The following is a 27,275-nucleotide window of genomic DNA, read 5'->3' as shown; positions in this document are numbered from 1 at the left end:
TACTACTAATAAGTATTTAATATTGTCAAAACAGTCAAATTATTTATACTTAGAGATGTATGAAAAAAAAAATGATGAAAATCATGTTAGAAGTGTTAGAAGTCTGTACAAGATCAAAGTATATACGATATTTAATATATTTAATAATACCTGTGATAACTTTACAAAAGATCTTTACAAATGTGTAAAGAAACGCAAAACGTTACTTTTTTCCGTAGCGCAATGTAATTTAATTTCTCGATACGTTCTATTTCCGTTTTATTTCCCCAAGTGCCGTGTCGATTGGTCACATAAGTGTTCGCGGAGCTTAACCAGTGGTTCCAGTGCGAACCAGTGCCTATTCCACCTACTGCCCCTTTCCTTCCACGACCTCGTTTCGGTTTCTCACTTGGCGGAGTTTCTCGAGCTTATGAAAATGGCTGACAGCTTTCTGGAGCGGGTTACTTGTCGTGAGAAGTTTTACAACAAGGCGTTCCACCCTCTGTAGCTTCACGCTGCGCCGGCTTGGTCCCCTTCTGCTCGCATTTCCCGTATGTCTACCTCTCATTTTTCAGCAACGCCGCATGTACAATGCGATCCTTGCTTCGCATTTGTTGCATCGTAAACACGCGTCGGAATTCGTGACGACAGAATTCGAAGGGCAATATCCCGGTAATATCTGCGCGTTCATTTTTCTATCCAGATAATTAAAATCGTGTTTGTTTCTAATCATTTTTCGTTATTTCACCCAACTCAACGGGTATCTATTTCAACCAATATACACTTACTGCAAAAATATACTATCCAATAGGAAACGACGCTAGTCGTGAATTGCGTGTGAAATTACTCGGGACATAATTGTGTCAAACTTTGCGCATAAGTAGTCACAGGTGTGATTTATTGATTTGTTATGTTAATTTTTCCATCAGTCTCCATTAATTTCAAACTGCAATGTATTTCGCGAAGCATATAGGAATGGCTGTGACTTTTCATTGAAACAAGGTACAGCAATGTGTCTTGTGCTAAAAAATTCAAGTCCTCCGGGGACAGACGTGCGTACACTTTTCAATGTCATTTTTATGCTTATAAAATGCAGAAAAATTACAGTTATCAGAAAAAAATCGTTAAAGTCTAATGAAAAATACAATACTGTTACAAGGATATTTTCTATTCCATAATTTGTTTGCTTTTTGATTAAATTTTTGATTAAGTACAAGATGAAAATTGTAATTCTCGGTTCGTTAAAATGTTTCATGTTGCGATATTATAAGATTATAGAACGTTATTGTATACATTGCTGCAAATATGTAGTCGCGTTACGTTTCCCGAGTAATGATTTCCGCATTGAGTTGTTCGGCGTAGCACAGAATTGAAGGAAATGCGCGCGGAGGCTCAAAAGACAAGCGAAAAGTCAGTTCCCTGACTTCCCGCTGAATGTTTCTTTCGTGACCCCGATTCGGTTTCCTACATAGTTGGTAGAGTTTCTTCGGCTTATGAAAATGGCTGACAGCATCCCGACACGAGTTACTTGTCGCCGAAACTTTTACAAGTTTCCTCACAGCTTATAGAGTCATTCGTTTTTATTTTTTTCTTCTCTTTCTCTTCTCTTATCTTCCTTTTTGGCTTCGATTTTCGAAAATTATCAAACTTCTGGTTCGAGAACTAATTTTGTGTTTCGAAAAATTCGGGACTCGCGCATTGTTGTACCGATCGAAAACTGAACGTAAAAGTAATTGGTGATTCGGGGCCGCTTGTTACCGGAATTTGAACGTATTTTCAACGTAACACTATTATAATCATAATGCGAAGGGAATAAGAATATCTTTTTCCTTTCTAGTTTTTCTTCGTTTTCTTTTGTTTGAAATTTTTATTGCCTGTTATTAAAATTTAATTAATACGCCGTAAGAAGAAAAAATTTTAGTTTCATCAAATTCTTGCTGCGATCCTTAACGAACAAATCGAATAGCTTTTAAGCTAGAATATTTTGCTCGTTAACGATTCGAAAGTATAGCGGAAAGCCTAAGCTACGCTGAAAGGACCCTATTCAAAAACCATATGTTTTCGCCCCCAATCGATTTTGTTTAAACTTTGCATATTTGTAGATCTATATGTGTCTCATCAATTGCCAGAGTCTCTATCTGTCGGGCCTTTTAATAAGGGAGGGGGAGGGGGTCAAAGTACGCATTTGGCGAAATCTTTCGGAGGCTATAGCTTTTGATTAAAAAAAGATATCGACTTGAATTTTGCGTCAAAAAATCACAAAAAAATTAAGTTTTCGAATGCTATATAATTTTTTCTTTTTTCGGAATTTTTAAGTCACTTTTTATGCTTTTTTCTAGTTTTCGGGTTAGTGAAAAATTGCGAAAAATTGCTATTCCCAAAATAGCTATCCCTAGATTTTAACAAAAAACTCAGTATAGGAAGCTCATTTTATGCTCTTTAAGTGATATAAATCTTACCCTGGGGAAACTTTTTGTTTAAAAGTTATAACATAATATTCGTGTCGATGCGCAAGCTGTGGACGCGAAATTCGAGCAAAATAAATGCTTTTCTTAACATATTGTGACTTATTATTAAAATTATTATCATCGGAGATTGAGATTATTATTGTATTAGGAAGAATTCGTTTTTAAAAATACTTTTTAATTTAATGTTACTTACATTTTTTAAATAATATTACACGGACAAAATTAAAAGATAAACTTCGGCAATTTCTCGTCGCATAAATAATATTAATGAAGATGATGATGCAATAATCACCATATGGGATGGTACTTATGTTTATTTGCATAAAAGTACGAATTATCGCTTCCAAAGAGTGACGTATAGTGGTAAAAAAAAAAGAACTTTTTAAAACCGATGCTGGCAGTAACTAGGAATGGTTATATATTGGATGTTTTTGGTCCAAATAAATTGTGGGCAGCAACAGTATCTGATGCAGATATCTTTAGATTTATTATGAATACCGATTGGTTTAAGAACTTTTTCAAACCTGGTGATATCTTCATTCTTGACAGAGGCTTTTCCTACGTAAAAAATGAAATACTACAAAATAATTACAAAGTCGTCATTCCTGCCCTGCTAAAAAAAGGAGTTAAACAACTATTAACCTCTGAAGCAAACGCATATGGTTTTTGAATAGGGTCCTTTGCACGAAGATAATTTTATCGATTAACTAGACATCCAATAGGCAAACATTTTTCTCAACTGTCGGTAAAGTTACGACACCGTGAAACGGTGTTTCAAGTTGGAACCAATAAAAACTTTCCTCTCGAATGATACTGCTTCAGAGAAATCGAGCAATTAATACTAGTCTCCTTTGTCCCCTCGAGTTTCCCCGAGAACAAACTTCCTTCCAGGTTCTACCGTTTCTGTTGCATCCATTGTTACTTGCAGTTAGTACGCGATTCTAGCAATCTAATTACCAGCGGAACAACTAGTAACATCTTAAACTTGACAATTTTCTTTGTTTTCATTTACTTATTGTTATTTCAAGAAAATTGTTACAAATACCATTGCACGATACTTTGGTTTGAAAATATAACTTTTCCTTACTCTATAATAATAAATTGATTTTTCGAGTTTCGATGTATCATACATTTTAAATACCTAATTTATGAATAGTTTAACCCAATTAATTGAATTAATGAGACAATCGCATACACGCATAAGTCTTTGACGGCATTAGAAGAATATAACAATCATTAAAGTAGGAAAGAATATCGAAGCAACATTTCATTTCGTAACAGAGTTCCAGTTTCATGAAATAAAGAATTATAAATCGCAGGCCATACTCTTCCGAAATCTGTGCTTTATTCTTTCCCGGAACGTAAATCTCGGATTTTTTTCTCTTTCTTGGTGATATCAAGCTGCATTTTTTATTTTTATAGCAACCTTGGGGAATCGTCTCTGATAAATATTGCCACGACCGTTAGGTACACCTCACTCTTCTACGTTCCAATTTTCTTTGGGACTCCCACCACTCCACGTACTCTAAGAAAGTCTCGGTTATGTTTAATATTCTCACGCGATACTTTGTGGACGTGAATCGAATTAAATCGAAATAAATTATATACGGCTCCCTCTTAGGAATATACCGCAAATTGAATTCGAGGGTAAAGTAGTTACTATGGCTAGTAAATACGTAGTTATACATAGTTATACATAGTCCTTCTAGTACTCGGTTAACTATACGGTTACTATAACATGCCCTTTCGACTTCCTAGAGCTATGAGTCTTGACTGACAGGCCCAGGATAAAACGCTGGCGCCTCTCCTTCCTTCTTTCTCGAACAAGGGCCCTCTTGTGTAGAACACACTTATTCACCAACACGAGGCCCTGTAATTCCACACCCTCTGTTCCACCACGAGGACTTCTGCTACAAACAAAAACAACATCTAGGATGGATCTGGATCGTTGCCCATTGCACCGATTTCGTAACCTCTCCCCTGGAGTAGCTAGAGAAAAACTAGGACAACGAACTCTTAACCGATCGTAGCACTCGGGTTCTCATCACGGTTACATTGTCGAATATCGCGCTGCACATAGGGCGCCATATAACACAAATGGAACACAATCGGCCATTCGTACAGGACAGCAGAGTAGTATACGATTGTATGAGGTTTGAGCAGAGAGGAAAAAAGTGTGCATTTCAGTTAAAGAAAAAGGGAAGGGTCATAAAAAAAAAGAAAAAGAGAAAAAGGTCGCCAGCAAAACAAGATCCACAGAGGCCGTAGTCTGCCGGCTACCTGCTGGCCACGGTACGGGCTTCTTAAGCGTTCGGGTTGGATGATTTATTCGGCTCGGGATGGGACGATTCCTCGCGCGGAGAAGTCCATTTCAGTGGACGTGGCCTTCTGCGTCCTTCCGCAAGGTGTCGTCCAGGGCGGGGGTGTATTCGCGCGATTTCTGTCATCGTACACGACCCCTTAGGAATGGCAACGGCTTCGGTGTCGCCTTGGGTAGAGCGGAAAGGGTATTGTTCAGACCTCTCTGGCGCTTAGGAGGGGGAATTGTACGTTTCGAGTTTTCCCCTCCCACCAGTAGCTCTGAAGCTGGTCACCATGGTGTTTTAGCCGGTAGGAGTCCGGTGTAATATCCCGGAGTCCTACCCAGGGCTTTAGGATATCCGTGATAAAGATAAGTCTCGCGTAAAGAAAAAAAAAGTTGGCCTTACTTGACGAGTTCACTAGCAGGTCCTGAACGAAACTAACTTTTAGAGACGTTAACCTTTTTGCATTTTTCATCTTTTTTCTTATGCAACTCCATTCCATTTGCACATCGTCGTTAAATTTGAGCGAATCTAATTTTCTGTAATTTTTTATGTATGACGTACACTTTGCAATGATGGATTAATATATAAAATACTGGATGATGGGAGGTGGTAAAGGTTGAAAGAAACATGCATGATTGTTAACGAAATTAATGGGATTATTTCCTTTGACTTGGACGCAAAGCGAATTCATTAATTCTGAATTGATCTAACCAAAGGGGCATTTAGTTGTTCCAAGAATCGTCTGTTTGACAAAACTACTAGTATCGAAATGGAATCCCTATTTTCGATGGACAAACGAAACGGTGATTTTCTGCATCAACGGTTTGCATATAAGGACTGATCGTGAAATCAAGTTGGGACGCTCACCTTTGACGGAAGTAACCAAAGTTAAGTGTTGAGCATTCATCTCGGCGAGCCGGCGGATCACGTCGATCTGTTCCAAGGAAAGTTGAACCGCGTTCAACTGTGCCGCACCGCATGGAACGTAGGCAGACCAAAACTAAAAACAAGTGGAAACGGTCATTACGAACAGTTCGCAAATTTATTTTCGCGTGAAACCATGTAAAAGGAAGCGTGCGCAACTTTTAATGTTAAAAGTAGGAAACGAGAGGGGGCAAACCTTTATAGCGTTACGTGGAATATTTAATGGAATTAACTAAACGCTGAGCGAAGTTTAAAGTTTCCTTATTACAAGAGGCTCGTAAAAAATTCACCTTCGGAAAGTTAAAGACAATAGACACGTCCTGGAAATAATATCTGTAGATATTCTTAAAGATAAAGAATAGCATATATTTTACAGCACAAGTGTCGATAACACGTTGCGGAGAAACAAAAGTAAAGTAATTTTTAACAAGACATGTCGAAATACGATTCTTTACCTCTGAGGTATACATACATATATGTATATGAAATTAATTCTTTTACTTCGATATTGTTCGTCAAACGATTAGTTGTTGCCATGTTATATACCATGGATGAAATTAGGAATTTTAGTCGATCGAAGGGACACTAATGGATTATTAATATTCAACGTGTATTCGTGTTCTGCTAGTTAAACATTGATTGTGGCGTCATAATACATAATCATAACACTCGAGAACACTTAGGAGTGGACGATAGAGAGTTAATTAACACTCGTTGGTATACGAGCCGAATTACAATCACGCGTTCGTGCAAAGTGCCTGGTACCCGGTACTTGGAAAATTATCGCGCATGGCTAATCATTTAGTTCGCTAGATAACGCTAATTTCGTTTTAGATGGAGCAACGAGAAAAATTCATACGAAAACCAGAACTACATATTACAGAATAAGCTGAAATAATTGAGTGTTCAGAAGAAGATTGCGTTTGGACTGTTTCGGAGTATCGTAGATATTACCATCTATTTCGTATAAATGATAAAGATCAGTAGTCGTTGCATTTCATAACGGATAGGACTTCGAGCAGGAACGTAACCAATTACTCGCCAGTTTCGTTATCATCGAATTCCGAGATAGGTAGAAATATTGAATAGCCTAATTAGCCCGTCGCGAGATCAATCTCATTATAATATAGGTATATTATATGTATAATTACGTTGCGTTAGATACAAAGTAGAAGCCGCGGTGCACCTCGGAAAATTTTGTGATAATCTCGGGAAATTATTAAACAGTTTATACTCGTGCGCGCTTGGCATATTTTATAAAGTATTTTTAATTTTTTTTTTAATTTTTTGGGAACGAATATTTTTATATATATACCATTGCTATGCCTCCCTTAACTTTGCAAAGAACAGTTTGATTTTGTCGAACGAGCTAACCTAATATCGAATGGATCTCACTTGTACCGTTAATGTATGTAACGAATGCAGACACGCAGACATGTTGCAACAGCGTTCGTTTCTAATCGACTATGCTGCATAGGTTACACGCAGTGTGTTATTATGTATTTAATTAAATCAACTAGATTTTAACGAAAACGAAAATGGATCCCCCATCTCGAGCTAGGGAAACGGATTAAATGTGATGCGAAACAATGTTTCATGGTTAGCTTTTTACACCTCCTTCTGTGACCGGCAAGTATAATTGAGTTGTTTCCGCGTTGCTGAAACTTTCACGGTAAATTGGGTATTTTCCCAACTATAACGTGTGACGGGACGCAGCTAAAAGGCTGCCTCGTTCTCCGGCTCTATGAGCGTATCCGTGTGCTTGGTTTATGCCGTTGGAACTGAAAAATTTTAATGCCACGCAATGAATTTCACGTTGAACAGAAAATATTTAATAACTTTATCAATTTTACGTAGTAATTTAGCTCGAATTTAGCTTTTATCACTCTACCTCTTGTCGTTCCATCATTTTATCCTATCGCTGTATCGCTCTAATTTACTTCTATTCCTTTTATCCAGGTAAAAGTATCACAAACAAATACAGTTTTTTCTAATTAATTATACTGTATAATATCTCTAAGAAGGAAACTAAGGGGGAAAAAATAAATTTTTATTAACCGACCAGGAGTAATTTCCTCGGCGTGTCAAATAAAACGGACATCCCTACTTGCTCTGATAGTGCTGTAAGAGTATCAGTATACACTAAAGCACAGTGGATAGCGAAGACCAGACGGAATTCAACTAGAAATTGGCGTGAGCTTTTCCAGAAAGGAGGGAACTTGCATGTTCGGAACATGCGTACACCTCCCGGGAAATATGCTTATGTTGATAAAAAGAAAGAAAAAAAAAGGAAGGCCAGCGTACGAATACAATCGGACCGGTGGGAATTTCAAGGAAAAATACTATCTACCGGCTGAAAGTCGAATTTCAACAGCATTTTTCAATGTACATTCGCGCTCCGTCGATTTAACGTTCGATGGAAACCAATTACCTTGTCTTTGCGTAGCGGCCGTCTTGAAAAATGCCGCGTGATAATTAATAACAATGCTTTCGTTTCGCACTGTCTGCTCTTTTAGTTTACGAGGAGAAAGGAAAGGAATTGAACGTCTCTGCGGAAGCGGAAATTAACAATTTTGCCTCAACGTTGATTCGTGTTAATTGAAAATAGAATACGCGACGTTACTCTCTCATGTTCTCTTTAAAATACGTCGAGAATACGGCTAAGGTAGAGTATACATAGAAAATGTGTGTATCGCTATATGCCAATCTACGTATTGTATATTAATTAAGATCTGGCTAGGAAACGTTTAGTTTTTTCTCAGACGGCAAATCTGTACTGAACGCATCGCATCTTCTACGAACAGACGCCCCAAACGATTAACACTTTTTCTCCTTTTTAAATTTCGTGCAGATTTAGGAATGCACACGAGAATAGAGTAAGAAGTAAGTAGAGAGTCATCGTGAAATAGCTTTAGAGACATATTAAATACATAATGTATATATGCCCGCTAAAAAAACTTGTTCATTTTTCTTCCAGTTTCATTAATTCGAATAGATATTGCATTCATTCTTACAATACACACACTTCGTGCATTTCTTTCTGCGTTAAAAGATATCGAGCAATATCAATATTATTAAAAACAACTACCTTTCTTGGGTTTCCTTTCTTTTCTCTGGCGGTAACAAACAAAATGAAAAGTTCTTTCGACAGTAAGGAGCCACGGTGAAACTATTATAGGGAAGAGAGCAATAGAGACAGCGAGCCAATCAACCGTACAAGGATATAATACATTTACGAGGCATTGTAATATATCTGATATGTAGTTTGTTGCGCTTCTTTCGTACATTCTCTACCCGTTTCTCATTACCCTCAATGAACAGTTTTATCCACTCTCACGTCGCACGAACTCTCAAAAAACGATAGTCGGTAATTATTCACCGTGGATCGTTTTGTGGCAGCCTCGCCACTAGAGGGACAGCACCCATTACAGTTTCCCAATAGTACACAATTACCTATCTGTACCTATATATTCTGACCTGTTCTGACCTGTCCCTAAATATCCCAGCGTCTAAGGCAGGGCCTGCTAGGTAGCTTTACTGATGAGTCCACTAGTAGCCAGGACGAAACGTATTCTTCCCTCTTTTTTCCTTCTTTCCTTTTCCATTCTACAGTAAACAGAAGCACTTCGCTTCAGCTTAATGTTCCTTTCATGACCGGTGTTACGTTTCATCTTCCGTTAGGAGGCGTAGGTTTCCTCGCGGCTGCTTTCGCAATGCGATCGATACGTGAGAGTGGGATTGTGTTTTCGCCCGGGACTTGACCGGAGCCGAAATTTCGTTATTTTGTCCACGAGAGTAGAAGCCACCACGGATACGCTTGGTAAACAGGATAATTTTCGCGGGAAATTTATCGGCGCGTGAATAGTTTCTTATTTATCGGATGAACACTTCCTGTAACTAGAACTTTTATTGACTTTCATGGTTTTCAGCTTCTTGAGTCTCTTGAAGTTCAACACCAGTTCAACGCTGGCGTAAATAAACTTCTGACTTATAGATGGAAATGAGTAATTCTGCGATTCTTTATCTTAACCGAAAAACTTCTCTTATAATCCAGAGAAGTAATACAATTTTTTTTGAATTGTTTGTATTGAGTGTTTTTAAATTGCTGTTACAAGATTTAAAGTAATTATTGCTAAAAACTTGCTGGATATTTTTTATTCTTTTCGTATATTTGGATTCTCAAATGAATACGAATCGGTCGTGTTGTTTAGTCGCGATTGGGAGGAGTCGATCGAGGCATTGTTTACTACAGTATGCCTTTAGGGGAAGAAAATCGCCCTGCACTTTTTGCGATCAGAAATATACCGATTTCCGAAAACTTCAGACAATAGGCAACACAGCACGAACTCTCATACGCAAATTACGAACTCTTCCGGACACACCCACAACTTTTAAAAAACTAATCGAAAAATAACATAACTCACCACCAGTAAAAAGGCGAAAGCGTCAATGTGAATGCTCTTGTAAATACTATGGAAATCAGTATGTACGTAATCACAATTTATATAATAGTTACCTCCGTTTATCCGAGCAGAGATCGCATTACTCTTTCCTATTAAATATAATATGTATATACATATATCCGAGAGCAGCGAGTATGCTCATACCCGCATCTCGTTCGAGATAATTCCTCTCTCTTTCCACGATCCGCATTGAAACAACTCGAGAATGCACAGAAAATGCGAAACTAACATGCGAAAGCAAATCTGTGGCGATGAAGCTTGCAACGTGTTTAACCATGGTGCTTAACCATGGACGAAAATTAACAGCGAAAAGGGGGAGAGCGGGGGTGGCCGGGTGAAAAATCGAAGAAAGTGTGCAGTAATAGCGGAAAGAAACCGGTCAGATATAGATTCGCACCGAGATTATCACCATTATTATCACTATTATTATCACCATTGATATGCGTGATTCGCGTAATTCGCGATCCTCCATTTGACAAAACAACCGCAAAAAATTATTATATAATACATACGCTGTCAGTTTGCACGAGATGAGACTTGACATCAAAGAACAATTAATTATTTACTCCCTATATATCGGCTTCTTTTTGGAAGAAATATTATGTATTTTTCGAGGAGACGAATGGAATGTTTTACGGTTAACGTTAGATAGGAAACGCGGAGTGATTTTAGCAGGTTGCATGTTTAAAATTGTGTCTCGTATTTAAAAGCTCGCGCAGTTACATCAACGTTCTCGAATGCGTTACGTGCTAAGTTTGAAGAAATTACTTCACTAATGTTAATATTTTTCATACATTTTGTTGTACCTACGTTCGTTTTAACGTTCGCACAATCAGCAAATGATTTACATAGTTTCGTGTTCTCTGGTGTGTGCGAAAATTTCAAATTTGTTTGTAATTAAATATACAAAAAATTAATTTTTTATGTGCGATGATGTACGATGTAACAATGGTAGAACATGATCACTGATAGATCTCCTAGAAATGCATATACGTATCTTCGAGAAATACGTATTTTTTCTATATATTTTCAATTCTAATAGATAATTATGCTTAAAAATTCCTAGAACCTACGACCAAAGTGGACAATTTCTTTTTTACCATCCTTCTTGATCTTAATTGTTTATTATCAAATATCATTATCATAACTTTCATTCCATCGATAGGTAAAAAATGAAAAAGGAAACACTTTTTACATAGAGTGGTGTCAATTCGTAATACCGATGGCGGAGCGAAAGCCATACAGAACACCTGACTGAAAAGCGAAACCAATTCGGAAATTAGGAAACCAATTCGGGTCGAATCTTTCATGAAAACCGTAAAATATTCTGCATTCTCTATTTCTGTCGTTTCGCCATCATGCAAGGATAAATCCATAGGCGTTCATTATTCCTCCAAATGCCTCTCTCTCTCTCTCTCTCTCTCTCTCTCTCTCTCTCTCTCTCTCTCTCTCTCAAAAAAGAAAGAAGAAAAAGAAGAAACACGAATATTCAGTTCGCCGATTTTTTATATGAGAACGCTAGGTCTGGTACGTTTACATTATTAATGAACTGAACGAGGTTCCCTTTGTTTGAACGTTGCAAGTTGGAAAGCTTGCGGTTCGCGTGTCTTTTCAGAGTTAGCAAAGTAGTCTTCGAGCTTCCATCGGGATTCGAAAGATGGTTCCGCATCCAACATTCGATCAGCCTCTATCCCGCTGAATAGGCCTTTATCGGGTCGTGGATGCTACCGAGAGAAGTTCGTCTAGGAAACAATCCCCGGCGTTGATTCATTTTCAAGTAGCCGCGATCGATTTATCGGTGTGAAAGTGATCCCTCCGGGAAACCATAGAAACGACATTTCCATGTGAAACTACACAATTGAATTATCGGATGAATCCGATATAAACCTTTCCCTGTACCGCTTTTTTTATATTTTATCTTAATGCTACTCTTTTTACATAGTCGTTTCGGTATTAACTTTTTCCTTTTACTTTTTGATTCCAATTTATTATTTATTTTATCGCATCAATTATCGAATACCAATTATCGCATAATTTTTATTTATTTCATATATTCGCCTAATATAACCTTTGGACAGTAGGCGTATGGATATAACAAGCCTTGTATAGCGATAATTATTGGTTTAGGAATTCTAGAGAAAGTAGAAGTACGCGCGGCTGGTATTCGAGTTACAACGGTTTTCTAAGTAGTTTCCACTCCCGCGTAACTCTACCTTGTTAGACGTCAATGTCGATATGCAAACGAAGAAGCAACAGAGTGCTGCGAGCACACCGTGGCCGACCTTATCGAATTTTAATATTTATTCGTGCCACGGGGCCGTGTTTCCGCGAAGAAACTAAAAAATTGACTTCCTTACGGAGGAACCGGTTATTCTTGATGACAATGGAGAACCTCCCTTTCCGCGAATCGCGTGCAAAATAATCAAATTACGAACGGCCAGTAGCTGTAGGCACAAGCGGGTCGAGGAGTAGCTGGATAACGGAACGTTATTCAAGGAGGGTGGAGAGTGCTTTTCCGTTGTATTCTATTAACAGAAATTTCATCGATCGATCGAGTATTCTTGCTGATTTCGAAACGTGTCACGTGTGCTTAAAATGTTTGTTTGTAATCGTTACCAGATGTGATCTAACGAGTCTTAATACGCTTGTACGCGATCGGTCAGATCGGATAAGCATCGGTCAGATTCAAAAGGAGATTTCTATCTCGTTAAAGAAACGAGGAATTTCATCCAACCTGACTTTTACAGAATAAATATTATTTTTTATACATTTTAGATCTAATTAGTTGTAAATTTACTTTTAAATGAATTATACTTCCTCTAAACCGTTCTTTTTGAAAGAATGAAACTCGCAAGTACACGAACAATTACAGTTTTTACTGTTTAGTAAGAACTCTAGTATCTCTCTTTAATTTCTTCTTTCGGAAATGAATGAATTAATTTCACTTATTGGAATATGACCGTAACAATGAATATGTACAATTAAGAATCTCAAAGAGACTATTAATAGAACGCGAAGCATCGTCCTTTGCCGATGGAAATCCTGTCAAAGTCTGTATCATGTTTGACGGCTAAGAATAAATATATTTGATCTATTTTCATAAATAATCATTATTCATCGTGGCAGTCGTAAAGCGCATCGCGCGACTTCTTTATTAATTAATTCTGTAATAAACATGCAAACTGCGTTCGCGTAATTTTAAAACGTTTCGAGACACGTATTACCACCGCCTACAGAGATGTTATTATTGAAATGCGTAATTCATTAGTGTGGAGAGTTCTCAAAATTACACCATTCCCGATATTTCACGTTCCATCCTACCACGCGATATTAATTTGTGTGTAATATCGGCAGCTGAGGTCTGATGTTTGACACGTCCGCTTTTACGTGTTTCATTTTCTGTCACACTGTGTTCTGAAACTGAATAAGTTGCAAGCAGAAGTGGCAAAAAAAAAGGAAAGAAAAAACATTCCGCTGTATACAGTTTTAATAATAGTAATTGAATAATAGAATCGTTGTAGGCCTTTTCGTGTATTATTGATATTGTACTTCGTCGTAAGCGATGGTGTACTTATAAATTGGAAATCTATACCTAATCTATTGTATAAATATCTATAGATCGAACTTGAACGAGTATAAAAAACTTATGCCAGAGAAAAAGAAAGCAAAGGGGATGTTTTCGAAGTCTGCTACAAATATTCGAGACTTTGATTGAAATATATAATATGCAGGACTGAAGTTTAAAAAACAGTAAAAAAGGAGACTGTTGATTGTTTTGCAACACTTTCAATACGATGGGTGATATGCGTATAGATGAGAAGAAGCGCAGACAGCCAGGATAGGAAAAGAAACTAGCCCGAAGGCTCCTTTTTTATAATACGAGTTCGCTCCTCGAAGGATATTTGCGAAACCCAAGCTAACGTCGAAGAAAACAAACACTTGAGATGAACTAAAGCAACTGTCGGGAAGTTTGCAAATGCAAGCGTCTCGCGCGTACATTGGTCGCACGTAAGATAGATGCATCTTTGAATTACGAATGATCCGTCTGGGAGCGCCTCGGAAAAGTTCTCCGAAGTTTTCCGTGAAAACAGCCGCGAAGAAATTGCATTTCAACATTTCACTTTTGCCTGCAAAGGATAATAGCATTTTCTTGTCAAGTTTAGCCTATTAATAATTCTAGAAGTATCAAATTGTTAAAATTCAATCTACATTGAGAAATTGAAAAAGTTAAGATTCGATTGATACATTTCAACTTTCCTCCGTTACAAATATGTTTAAATATAGTACTATACTTTTGCGATTGTTCCGTCGCATTTGAAACATGTATTTAAACCAAGTTTATGCTACGGTCGCTTATAATTAGTTATTTTTGAAGAGTCCCAATTTCTGTTTATTACTTTGTCTGATTAACTTCTTAACCAATCAAGGGTCCCGTTAGGTCAAGTAGCCCCGAATCGGTTGCCCTAACGGTTGTGTTTCGTGGCCCTACTTCTACCGAAAGGTAGCAACCACCACAATCTCGGAATCAGAGCAGCTCGCGGATTAGCTCACTGCTGAACTCCAAGACTGTATATAAGTGTACATTTTGTAAAATAAATCAGTGTCAAATTATACCAAGACCAACTAAGGCAACTAAACATATTGAATATATTATAGAGTTGGATTTATTGAAAACTCTTACTTTCCTTGGCACTCATCAACCTTTAAAAATCTACCAGCAAAAAGTCGTCGAGATATTCCACCCGAGCAATCAAGCGAGGAGGAATTAAGGACGCAACAGAAATATTAGGAGAAAACTGTTCCGATCGAGAAACAATTCGATTCGATTTTACCATAAAGTAGTACATGTTGTTCCTTAATTTTTGATTATGGTTACGCAATCTAAAAGTAACTCGGTGCTAGCTATGTTTATGCCAGGATCGGAAATTAAGTTGTTGGCAAATTGCCTAGTCAATCGATACTTCCCGTGAACAGCGTGCAATAAAAAGCATCTTTCGTTGTTAATACTTTTGTTTAATTCCATCAAGACATTCCTTACGGAAGGAAAATGGACGAGTATGCTTCGATCAATTCTACTCGAAGAGATCAAACGCGATATGATCGGGAATAAATAATGCTTGTTTCTGTTTTAAATCTAATTTTAAGAATCCGTTCCTCAAATATCGTACACTTTCTCGATACAAGTGCACATTCTGTTTATATTTTCAAACTTAACTCGTGCTCGAATGCCAAGAATGTTTAAATGTGCAACAATTAACGTGCATACGCGCGTGTCGGTTTTTCAAAAAAATGGGTAACGCGGCAAAAATTTAGTTAAATTGGCAACGATTTTGGCAAAGAACAGCGATATTTCGTTTCCACCGATTATTAAGTACGAACGACGGTTATTGTTCGCTGGTTTATAATTATCTTTGCTGGAATCGCGCTACCTAACCGGTTTACCTAAAGCCGTTTTCCTTTCCGCTTGTACTGTTTGTATACCGTTCACCTATAACTAACGTCAACGGTGCACGCTGGTTTCAGTTCAAATAAAGAACTGAGTGAAATCCCCTCGTTACGTAACAGGGAGGTGCGTTTACTCTTTCGAAATGGCTGCGTGCATCGAGGTCTGGATGGCGTGACCTAATTATAACAGCGGTACGTCGGCAGAGTGCCATGCACCTACTATAAATGGATGCCCGTAAACCAGTTCTGCGTGTGTTGCATCGCGATTATACCCTCTCGTAATAGCAACCAATCCGTCTCACCCTTCCCAGCGGACGCTGTAAATGAGGAGAAGAGAGGCATGTACGGAAGTTACGTTTCGCGAGTCGCGCCTCTCTAACCTCGGCAAACAGGTCGACGTATCGACAACCCCCATTGCTTTTCCCCGATTTTAACAGTTTCCCTCTGAACCAAAACTTTCAATCAACTTGTTAGGGATTAATCACAAACGAGATTTATTATTAACCATACACTTCTACTAGTTTTTATGTATCTTACCTGTAGAAAGATGTATTATTTTTTTGATCGATCTATGATATATTTAAATAATTTTAGAAATACATATTTTTTCTAGTACCTTTATACGCGCCTCAGTTTTCACAAATTATATAGAATATATAAATTTTCGGAATAGTCGGGGATAAATTATCTGAGCAACGCATTATCTTTACGATTCAGCCGATTTTCCATCTGAAATACACATTTAATAAGAGGGCAACTAACTTAAAATTGTCGTAATTGCCCATGCTCGAGACACAAATGTCGCATATTTGCTGTTTTATCGCTGGAAGGAACAAACATGTAATTGAATAATTTCAAAGTTCGATCGGCAATTTGTTTGCGTCGTTTCGTGTCACGTAAGCAGAGAAAAACCGTATGACGGTGGCGCTTCTATTTGTAGACAAATAAGATGCAAAAAGGGGATACGCATTATGCAGGGTGGATTGCAATGATCTTCGCATCTTCGTGATTGACGTACCGGCATGTTCCATCTCTTTCGCCTGGCTTTCTCGTCACATGAACTATGAAATATCCGACTTTCCTATTTGCGATTCTCAATGTAGAATTAATGAACCTTGAACGGATATGCGTGTCGATCGAAATTAATTTCGATTTTTACGAGACCGTAAGTATGTATTGTGCATGCCGATTACATTCTATTCTACTGAATATTTCATATCATGATAACGCGTTCGACGTTTTATTTCCCTCTTCACTTTTTAAAGAGCTTTTTGCCTTATGTAATATAAACATAATACTTGTATCATTTAACGAAACGTATAGCCGAGATAAAACAAATCGTAACTTATAGCTTAGTTATTACTACATGGGTGTGGCGACCACCGTAATCGCCTTTGCACCCCGTGGCGCAGGGCAGAAGAGAATACTTAACCCTCGAAGCGAAGAGACTGGAGACATTAAACATATGCTTGACTCCAAACTTTCTCTTCGTCTTCAAGGGTTAAGGACGTTTTCTGCGAACGTGCCCCCTTCTTTTCGTCACCGAAATGAGGGGGCGAAAAACAGATATAATGTGAGGGAAAGGAGCCCACAAGAGTTAGTTAGCTAGTAGTTGCGTTCCGAGCAGCATAACGTCGATACCTTGATTTGTTATTTATTACTTGTTAAAATAAATTATTTTGTTATGTATTTCCGAACAAACATCACTCTACCTCACCCACGTAGGTTTCCCAAATGAGCATGCCCACATTGTCGCTATTTATTAAGGGACCTCTCATCTAGTAAATAACCATTAGTTTCAGTTAGATTCAGAGCAGCGATAATTATTTTGAGATCATAGCACTTCTAGTTTTCGGCATTAGAATTTCACTTCTCCGCTTTTTATTGCGAGAAAACCCTTCAATTGATTTATAATTTGTTGTATTCATCAATGTTGTATCATTTCACAACTGAAGTGTCTCTTAAGGTTATCGCTGGCTACGGTCATTGGTGGAGACCCACGGAATTTCCGCGTGCATCACTCACGGGCAACTCGGTGTCTGAGAGTGAGGTACGGTTTGGGGACAGCCACTTAGTTTAGATTTTGTCCAATAGCGTAATTCGGCCGTTTTTCTTACCACTCTGTATAGTTTGGTTTTTGACCTATCCGTGTGTCTCAACCTCCACAACGACGTAATTAAGAATTGTAATTTTTCGGATTTTAGAGCGGATTCATTAGAACTGACTTAGCACTCCAACGGTCAAGACATGTGAAATAAATAGTATTATGGAATCGGAAATCTTAGTTTTGTTCCTTCTTCCAGCAGGAAGGTGGTCTTTCGGCCCTTAGAGTATAGTTTTTTAGTCGGCGCATCGCTGTGCAAAATCGGCCAAGCCTGAACCATCGGTATCCATCCCGACAACTCGTGGACAATATCAAATATACATTGTTATGTAGAAATCGAATTTTTGCGTGGATAATAATATCGTTTAATGAAGTTTATCAATTCATCTCGCCTCAACGTTTCTATAATATTATCTTTGATTGCGATACGTCGCGATATGTTCTGGAACCAGGGAACTTTACTCATTAGCAACCCGCGTATCAGGATGGTTAAAGGAAGCGATCCACCGATTCGAACGCGAACCGGTTTACGTATGAATCTGGTGATTAGAAACTATTGATTAGAGCTTGTTGATTACGCGAGACTCGAGTCGTACGCTGTTAGAATTTTGATGCGGTGCTCGCAATATTCGGTGATCTGCTCGTGATTAACTCTTGGAAGTAGAGAGATATAAAAAAATAATATTATAAATACATACGTATATATACATAATCTATACAGGATGGCAACAACCGTAAAGCATATGATAATATAGAAGAATAGAATGTTTCTTAAACGAAGCACGAAAAATTGTTTTATCGGGGGAAAGTAAAATCGATGTTTAAATGATATGATATTCTAAAATATTTTTAATAATTATTACTCAAGCTTGTCAGAATTATTTCTCTATTCTTTTTAGCTTAAAAGATTAAAGGCAATTACACTTCCAGAATTCTCTTTTAAGAGATATTTCAAAAAAGATAAACTAAAGGACTATTTTTCTATGATACAGAGTTTACGTAAAACAGTCAACGATTGTGATCAAAATGCAATGTTTAACGACAAAGAGAAGTGTGTTTTTTATTCGTGAACCCCAGATTTGAACGGCAGATGATTGACGCGGAGCAATTGAACCTACGTAATTATCGAGTTGATAATCGAAGAGCAAAGTTTCTCTGGAAGCTTCTCGGCCCATTGACACCGGCGGAGTCGTTAAGCCAGCCTCCTCCTTCCATGCTCGCCAAGACCAATACACCTTACAAATAGTACTGGTGCAAACTCGACCAAGTTTTGAATGCGGCACGACCCAGCCCAGCCCGAATACGTGGTAACGAGTATGTGGCCTCTTGGCTCTGGACCATTATGCGAGCCGAACCAGTATGACTAATCGCTTGAAATGCTTTACCATCGAGGCCAGGCGGACGTTACGCGATCAAGGCTCTTCTAACTGGTGAGAAGGGATTGAGCGATTTATGTTGAATCCACATGGATTTCAAGCGCACCAGTTTGACCAGGTTGGAAAGTTCTTTCTTTTATAAGTTACATTGTACGTATCTTACGCGTATGTTTATTTGCCCAAGTGATCGGTAGAAGAAGACATGATTTTCGTAAGAAAAGGACTCGTTTTATATACTACCGTGTCATCTAATTTATGACTTAATCTGAAATGTAAGTACAGTACAGTCATCCCTATGATAGAGATGGGAAGAGGTAGAAGGATGTGTGAGAAATATTGTACGTGTCGCCACGAAATTGGAGCAACAAAGGTAGACATGAAATCTTTGGTGCTAAAAGGAGCATATATGTGTATAGGAAGGGAGGGGGGGGGGGGAGAGAGAGAGAGAGAGAGAGAGAGAGAGAGAGAGAGAGAGAGAGAGAGAGAGAGAGAGAGAGAGAGAGAGAGGTAGTGCCGTATTAGCACAACGATTACCCGCAGCAGGTCTGGACTAAGTGAATAGGGTGAGGGCTTTGCTGATTATGGTGTCGTCATTGATCCAGATCCAAATTGGCTTGCTTCTGACATGGAAAGTACACAGAGGACCATTAATATCCTCCTGCGGCTTGTACGGAAGGAGAGAAATGGTCAAAGGAAAAGGGAAAGGGGCGAATGGTCACAAATTTTGCGGTATAAGAAGATTTCGCCCAAACCTGCCACCGCGAATCGATCCGATAATTGGTTTATTAATTTTCGATTCGCCCCGTTTCGAATTACAATTTCTTTCGATCGCGGCAATTGTGGATCCAGCCATTTTTTATTTTAATGCCGCTTATTATCTTTCGAGGTAACATAGAATCAGCCAATAATAACTCTTCTCGTTGATGCCAATTCGAATCACAAGCAAATAGAACGAGTTCCGTGGCGAAGGAAAGCACACAGATAGGAATGAAAAGTAAAAAAGGGAGTGGTTGCATCGGTGAATCCATCCAGTCCGTATTCAATTCGTGGAATTGAATTTGTTTTCTAAGGAAATTTGCGCAAGATATACCGATTCGGCAATGTACGTTGACGGATTTCGTAATTAGGAGCGAAGTCAATTATATGGAAATGCGCCGCTTTTCTTTGTCGAACGTATTTTAAATTCCTGCACGTTCGTTCCCGCGCGAGATGTATGTACGTACGTCTTTATGGGAACTACCATCCTAGTCCAGCTTAGCGGTAGTTTTCCAATTACAATATAATACTAACAGCTGAATTACGAACAGTGCACGTAATATATTACTCGATATTTATTTCCAATATTTATCCTAACTGATACAAATAATAATATGTAATATTATAATAATTAATCTTTTTAGATCCTAATTATCGGACTTGATAGTTTTCTTTTCAAATGCTTGAAATTATTATATAGGAAAAGAAACATTCCAATAGCGCAAACGTAACAATTTTATTTATTTTTGAGTGGTTAGAACGTTGTCACGCCATTGTGGTTTGACAATGCGAATGCAAGGGATGTGCGATGTCAAAGATATTATAGCAAAACATGAACTCAATGTGGAAAGGGTAATAAAGCAGTGACTAGAAAAAGGGGGGGGGGGGCACTCAGAGACGCTATTCCGTGGCCGAGACGCTATTCCGTGGCCGAGACGCTATTCCGTGGCCGAGACGTTAGAAATGATCGTACAGCTGTCGAAAACTTGTGCCGCTCTATATCCCGGCTTATTGACGAATTTGAGATATCGAGGGAGATACCGACGAGCTACCTCTTGAATCGGATTAAAAACTATCTCGTTACGCGAGATCAAAGGAATCCATTTTCTGGCGGTTAAGTAAAAATAGGGGGCTCCGAGGATTGCCATCGTCGATCGGCGTTTCTGTAGGACGTTTTACGTCACAGGAAGCGGCGCGTTGATGGGGTTACATTTTTCTCCCGTTCCCTTCTCTTTTTTCTTTTTTCTTTCTTTTCGTCCGTTTCTCTGGTCCTTCGTTTGATTCTCTCTGGGTCCGTATATGTCGATTGTCAATATCTTACCAACGGATTTAGTACTCACTTATTGATCTGTTTCAACAATCGTAATTTACTGAAATGTTTGAGGTTATGCGACATATTATCACAACTCTTGAACTTTCTTCAACTGATACATTCCTTTCAAGTGGGTACTCGTTTCATTTGCAAAAGTTCAATCGCGGGGAAGCTGTTATACGTTTTTTTTGTCGTCGATTCAGGTGGAAGTTCACAGTGACTAAGATGAACAACAAAGAGATGAACGATGCGATAAACAAGCGTGTATATTTGTAAAGATTGCATTAAATATGCGTTTATAAATATTACATCCTACCTTGCCTCGCAATAGTAGATGCGATGATATATTTCGCGTATCGTTATAGACTTTGTAAAATATCCGGCAATCCTAAACTGCAATCTGATGTTCGCTCTTGTATAATCGTATTTCACAGATATTTATTACGAAACATTATGAAGATTAAGTAACCCCGAAACCAATTAAAAAAGTTTAATTAAAATATGCTACGATACGGGGTTACATCGGAAAGGTCCATTTCGAACGTTTAATTAAATACTGTTCTTTTATTCAAATGCCCTAATTATGTATTCAAATTGCTCCTAACATACCGTAATTTCGTACACGGTCCAATCGAATGTTTCTCGACAGTTTCTGTTTCCTTCGGTTCGATAGGTTCTCTTGAATTTAATTGAACGCTCTTGGATTACTACCCGGAGAGGTTTAGCCGTAAACTCACTTGGGATTTACCGATACGTTCCTTCTCTAACCAGCCAAATAGTTTCAATTTGAAAGTTTCCGTGCTTTCGCGCCATTAAAACGGTAACCAATCCTGCCAATATTGGTCTCAATTTGTAATTCATGCGATTAGACGACGCTGTGCAATGTCTCGAGCGTTTTACAAAGGAGTTTAAGAAAAAACAAGGTAAACGAATGAAAATGGAAGTGTCAGGTATTAAGTGCATTATATGTCGTTTATGTCGGCGATAAATCTGATATCTTTTCTTTAATGAATTTAATGAATGTTAAAGCACTTTGTTCTATCGAATTCCCATAAATCGATCAAAAATATTTCTCTCCAAAAATAGTTCTGTGATCGCAACACGAATATTTAGACTTTAATCAATGCAACATTCGTAGTAGACGTTTCTTTCGCTCTCGTGTACCCTCTGAAATAATAGGTTGATTCATCGAACTGCGATAATATTTATTATCTATTCGTACAAAATGTCCCATCAGACAGTCGATTATAGACGCTCGTGTAATTTGTTTAAAACGTGAAACGTAATTACTGTAAGCTGGACCGGAGTAACGAAGCACAGGCTAGTCCTCGCGTAACGGTAGTCGAAGTCGTAATTAGGTAAAGATGACCGAAAAAAAAAAAACAGTCTACTACGTGGGTGAGTGTGATGTATTATATAATATTATAATATAAATATTTCACGCTTACCTGTGCACCAACGAGACCAGCACGTAATCTAGGAATGTCTGTGTGGCTCCAGTCGGATCTGGCCCAAGGATCGACCCTGCCGAGATCGCTGCTCAGATTGACCTCACCAAGTTGATTGTGTACGAACTTTCTGACGTTCCAGGGCAAATCGTTGTGCCTGCGGAACAAAATCGTGAGGAAACTAATTTACCAGACACGTTTCATGGATTATCGTCTTCTATGGAGAAGTAGTAGTTCGACGTAGATCGGATTGTCATGGAACGAAGGAAAGTGTTTGTAAAAGAGGGTTTGTTGTTCTTATTTGAGCTTCTCGTAATTTTTTATTGTTGGAAACTTGGATATTTGAAAGTTTGGTAGTAGCCTGAATTTTAACGGAGCTTTCGCGGTTTGTTCTACATATCTTAACGCCAGTTTCTCATACGTTTCTCAAAAATACAAGCTTACCCGTCGATCAGAGGCACTTCAGCGAGGATCCTTCTGATCACGTCCAGCCTTTGCTGATGCGTAACAGGCGCGGATTGTAAAAGCAATGGTAAACAAAGCCCTCCGAGAAGCAGAGCCGCGACTAGAAGCAAGATGGGTGCTAATACTCGGCACCTTCTGCGAGGACCCTCCTCCCTGCGGTCTTTGCTGCTGCCGCTGCTTGGCGAATCCTCGCATGGCGGCGGTAGTCGCACCGTGCCATTGCACGGTGCCACGTCTGGCAGTTCAGTTAGGCACGTCGTCTGTAAATGACAAATATACCTTTCAGAGCTATAGTCGTCGTATAATTCCACTCTTGTGCACGCGTTAACAATCGCAAAAGTAATAAACTTGATATAGTCTGACGGTGGACGAATTTATATTTATTATGAGCAAACTTGTACGACACATCCTTTTTTTTATCGTTTCGCAATATTTTTGCTCTGTACAACTTCAAATCCGTTAATCTGATTTGCTACATAAGTAAGTGAGTTTGTGCGTTTCGAAAATAGACTTTAACGAGTTGCGTTCAGTTGCATATCACGTTGGAGATGCAACATACCCACGATGTTGGTTGATCGATGGCTGATCCAACATAGTAATGAGAATGATACGGGGAATAAAAAATATCGTAGCCAGAGATATACGTGTAACACCGTCGCGTAACCGAGGAGACACTCTATGAAAAGAGACGCGTTACCGACCACACGGAACTTACCTCCGCATTTATCCTAACTGCTATAAACCGGAATAACACTGAGACGAGTTTTCCTCGCGCGTATCTCTAAATCTCTCCACCACCCTCTAACAACTCTTGACGCCGACAAAACTTTTATCAGGCTGACACAAACCAGAGAGTTATTTCTTCCCTCTGTTATATTTACACACACACGCACGCACGCACCTTAATTGAAGGTTATTCGAATTGCTGCAAAAGAGAATTTCGTTGCGATAACTGTCTAGTTGAGCAAATTCAGACATTAAAAATTATTATTTTGAACATCGTTAATATATCTCGTTTACATTTAAGTCCATTCTCTTAGAGAACGCATACCTACATACATATGTAGTAGATAATGCACTTAAAAATTTCAAATTACAGTGTAAGTAAAACCCCACTCAAGGGCCCTCCACATATTGTTACGATACGTTTTCCCCCAAACGGCTCAAGGAAGAAGGAATCCAGAGTGTTACGTATTGATTTTGTTAACTTAATTTGTTTCTGATCTACATTTCAACAAAGTTTCTGGAACGTTTTAAGGAAATACAGTAAGATGTATCTTCGTTAATCAGACGTTCTATTACAATCAAAACCCGTTTTACCCAAACCATCGAGTATAATATTCTATTCGAAGTGTTTACTTTTAACCGGCCGCATAATTCTGTATTCCAGCGGAGAGATAAAGGGAGGTAATTCCATCGGCAATTCTGACAGTTCGCCAGTGGCATTGCGCTTTCACGGAGGCAACGGAAATCTCCGTTTCATTCGCATCCTTTGCGTTTCGCAGTTCGTGGATTTCTTTTGCACAGGGACACGGTATCCGCTAGAAACTTCGCATTCGCTGTGCATCCGCGTTATTGTACGCCATAAATACGGGAAACTCGTCGCTGTCCTCTTCACACAAGTCAGACAAAAGTTTCGTCGATACTTCGAGTGCCAGGTTTCCTCGACTCCTCCGTTTCCGGCATATAAAAACGTAGTCTCGCGACTGTAATTGTTGCTGATTGTAACCGATGGTTGTTGCTTTGTATGGTTGATAAAGTCGAAGGTAAATGCGGAATTTTACGCAGATCACCCGGTTGATCGAGAAATGGATCGGCTAAAGCGGAACCGGCACTTCCAGCCGCAGTTTCAGATCATTTGCGCGGGACTTCCTTTTCTTTAATTGATCGAATTTCGGTTCTGGTAAAATATCGGATTGCGTTCCGTTATGCTACGTTAGCAAGGAATCCCGCGTTGGGGATGCGTATTATTAATGTTACACGTGACGCCTGCGTCGATTGTTCCCGTAAACAACCCCTTAATTACGCGCAATCGTTAATTGTTTCGCACGGTTTCCAACATGTTGTAAGGCGAGTTTGTGGAGCGTGTTAGTCGAGATATGTACCTTTGTAATGGAATTGAAGTTCGTTAGTGCTATTTCGCGTATTTTATGCACTTAGTTTTATGTTCAAATTCCGTCGTGCAATACGTATAATTTTCTTCCTTCTGTCCACAGTTTTTGCTACGGAATATGAATTATCATTGGAAATAATAAATATTCGTACGGTGATAGAATGCCAAAATTTGCAGAGATGCAAATGCTTTTTCTAGTTTTGATGAACGGTACCATATCGGATGTACGTATATATATATTTGTACAAACTTTTCTTCGTAATCTATAGTATAGGTACTTTCGCAGCATTTTCCTTATATTACGAGACACTGTGTAGAACAATGAAATTTTCAAATCATCTTGATTTTAATCTAATTCGTCGATACTGGAAATGATAATGTCACTTACAAAAGTTGGAAGATCGTGAAAAGCAAACATTTCAATCAACTATTTGATCATCATGGCCTTAAACAAAAATCAATTTTCCGTCACGCTGATTTGCGAATTTTCAATTTTTACGATTCTGACACGGTCGTGATGAAAAAAGGCCATGAGACGAACCTGAATACTCGATTATTTCCTGAACATCCTCAACTGCATAATAATCACAACGAGGCCATCGGTTCGAAATCTAGCGAAGGTGGAAGCTGCAAACTATCGTTTGACTTTCAAACTTTCGAGCGTATCCGTGCTCCCGGCGTTCTCTTCGTCCATCATTTCGCGTCGTCCTTATTTCTTCTCCCGCCATCTCTTCTCAGTTGCCGCTTTCTCCGCCTCGTTACTGCCGCGTTGCCACCCGTTAACGAGGGAACAAGGTAAAACTTCGACGACAGATATTCCTGCGCCACGGAATTCACGGTGCGCGTTTTCGGAGCCGGAATATTCAGCATCGATGTCATATCGCGTACCAACCCCCGCTGTTTCCAGGTTTTCTGTGCGGTTGAACATCCGCGCACCCTTTGTCTAACGCCGTCCGACCGATCGGTGTCAACTGGTCCCACTGTTTCATTCTACTACAGAAACGGTCTTTCAATTCTCTTATGCTTGCTCGAGCGTCACGTTTATATTATTTCCTTACGAGTGAGTTTTTACTGTGACCTGGTCTATTGAATTTATGCATGTAGGGTGCAATCTTTTTATTTTCTAAACAGACTACGGTTCTCGAAATGAATTCTGTTGTAAGATATTATTTTTATTTAAGATAATATAAGATTTTCTAAGGTGAATTCAGAGTAAATTATGAATAAATATTATAATTATGATAGTAAAAATCTTAGCGATATGAATTGTCATCAGCATCCGCTTTTAAAGTCTATTCACTTGGTTCGATAACTACAACCGAGCACATTCTTGTTTTATCCATTTTTAATAGTATAAAATAAAGCTTACAAAATTAAGCAAAAATGGTTAACTTCAACCTCTTGATAATATCTTTTTCCTTTGCACGCTTTTTGTAATTTGAAGATTCCATTTTTGTTATTCTAATTTGTTCGAATTATCGGAATTGAACGTAGAAACCGTGTCAACATTTCCTATTTATCTAACCAACCGAACAAACACGATAAAGTTGCCGCACAATAATTGTGAACAATTATAACTTCGCCTCATTTGCCAAAGCACTGCTGTCCAGTCGAAAAATAGATGCGTTAAACTAAACTCACCTGACACTTGTCGAAAACTATCCTATTCAATGTACAACAATAATTATCGTTGCACATTTGTTCATTATCGATGAATTGAAATGGAAAATTTTTATTTCCTATAAATTTCCTGTCAATTTTTCAAGAGTCTATTCCCGGCAACTTTTGCAAGTACTGTATATTATAATACCATACATAATGTAAAAGAATGTGATCTTCGTTCCTTAGTTTCATTCGTGGGACGCCTTCTTTTTATTTCGTTAACTTTAATACAACCTCTTAAGAAAATATTTTGGTCAAGTTGACTATGTAAACTATAAAATGCCTTCATGGTAGTCTCCCTCTCATCCAAAAAAATTTTTTGGTTGCACTTTTGACGGCATCTGCATTTTATATCGACAAATGTTTTTGCAGGTATTAAATTTCCTCCCCTATTTCTATATGCCAAACCTTTTGTTCTGTTATGCTTTTGTAAATTTCGTGTCCATTTATTAGG

General features: G+C 38.5%; 1 protein-coding gene across 1 annotated transcript in view; it reads right to left on the bottom strand.

The window, feature by feature from the left end:
• LOC143425950 (dipeptidase 1) overlaps positions 1-27,275 on the bottom strand; it is a 115,348-nt gene that overhangs the window by 15,599 nt on the left and 72,474 nt on the right. Inside the window, exons 4-6 of the mRNA XM_076899043.1 lie at positions 23,026-23,306; positions 22,582-22,738; positions 5,621-5,753 (exon numbers count right to left, since the gene is read on the bottom strand). Of these exons, the coding sequence (XP_076755158.1) occupies positions 5,621-5,753; positions 22,582-22,738; positions 23,026-23,306 (571 nt within the window). The remainder of the gene's footprint in view (positions 1-5,620; positions 5,754-22,581; positions 22,739-23,025; positions 23,307-27,275) is intronic.

The sequence above is a fragment of the Xylocopa sonorina genome, chromosome 8, assembly GCF_050948175.1.
Source record: "Xylocopa sonorina isolate GNS202 chromosome 8, iyXylSono1_principal, whole genome shotgun sequence".
Classification (NCBI taxonomy): domain Eukaryota; kingdom Metazoa; phylum Arthropoda; class Insecta; order Hymenoptera; family Apidae; genus Xylocopa; species Xylocopa sonorina.
Note: the sequence above shows the minus strand (reverse complement) of the source record. Positions and strands in the feature narration are given on the sequence as shown.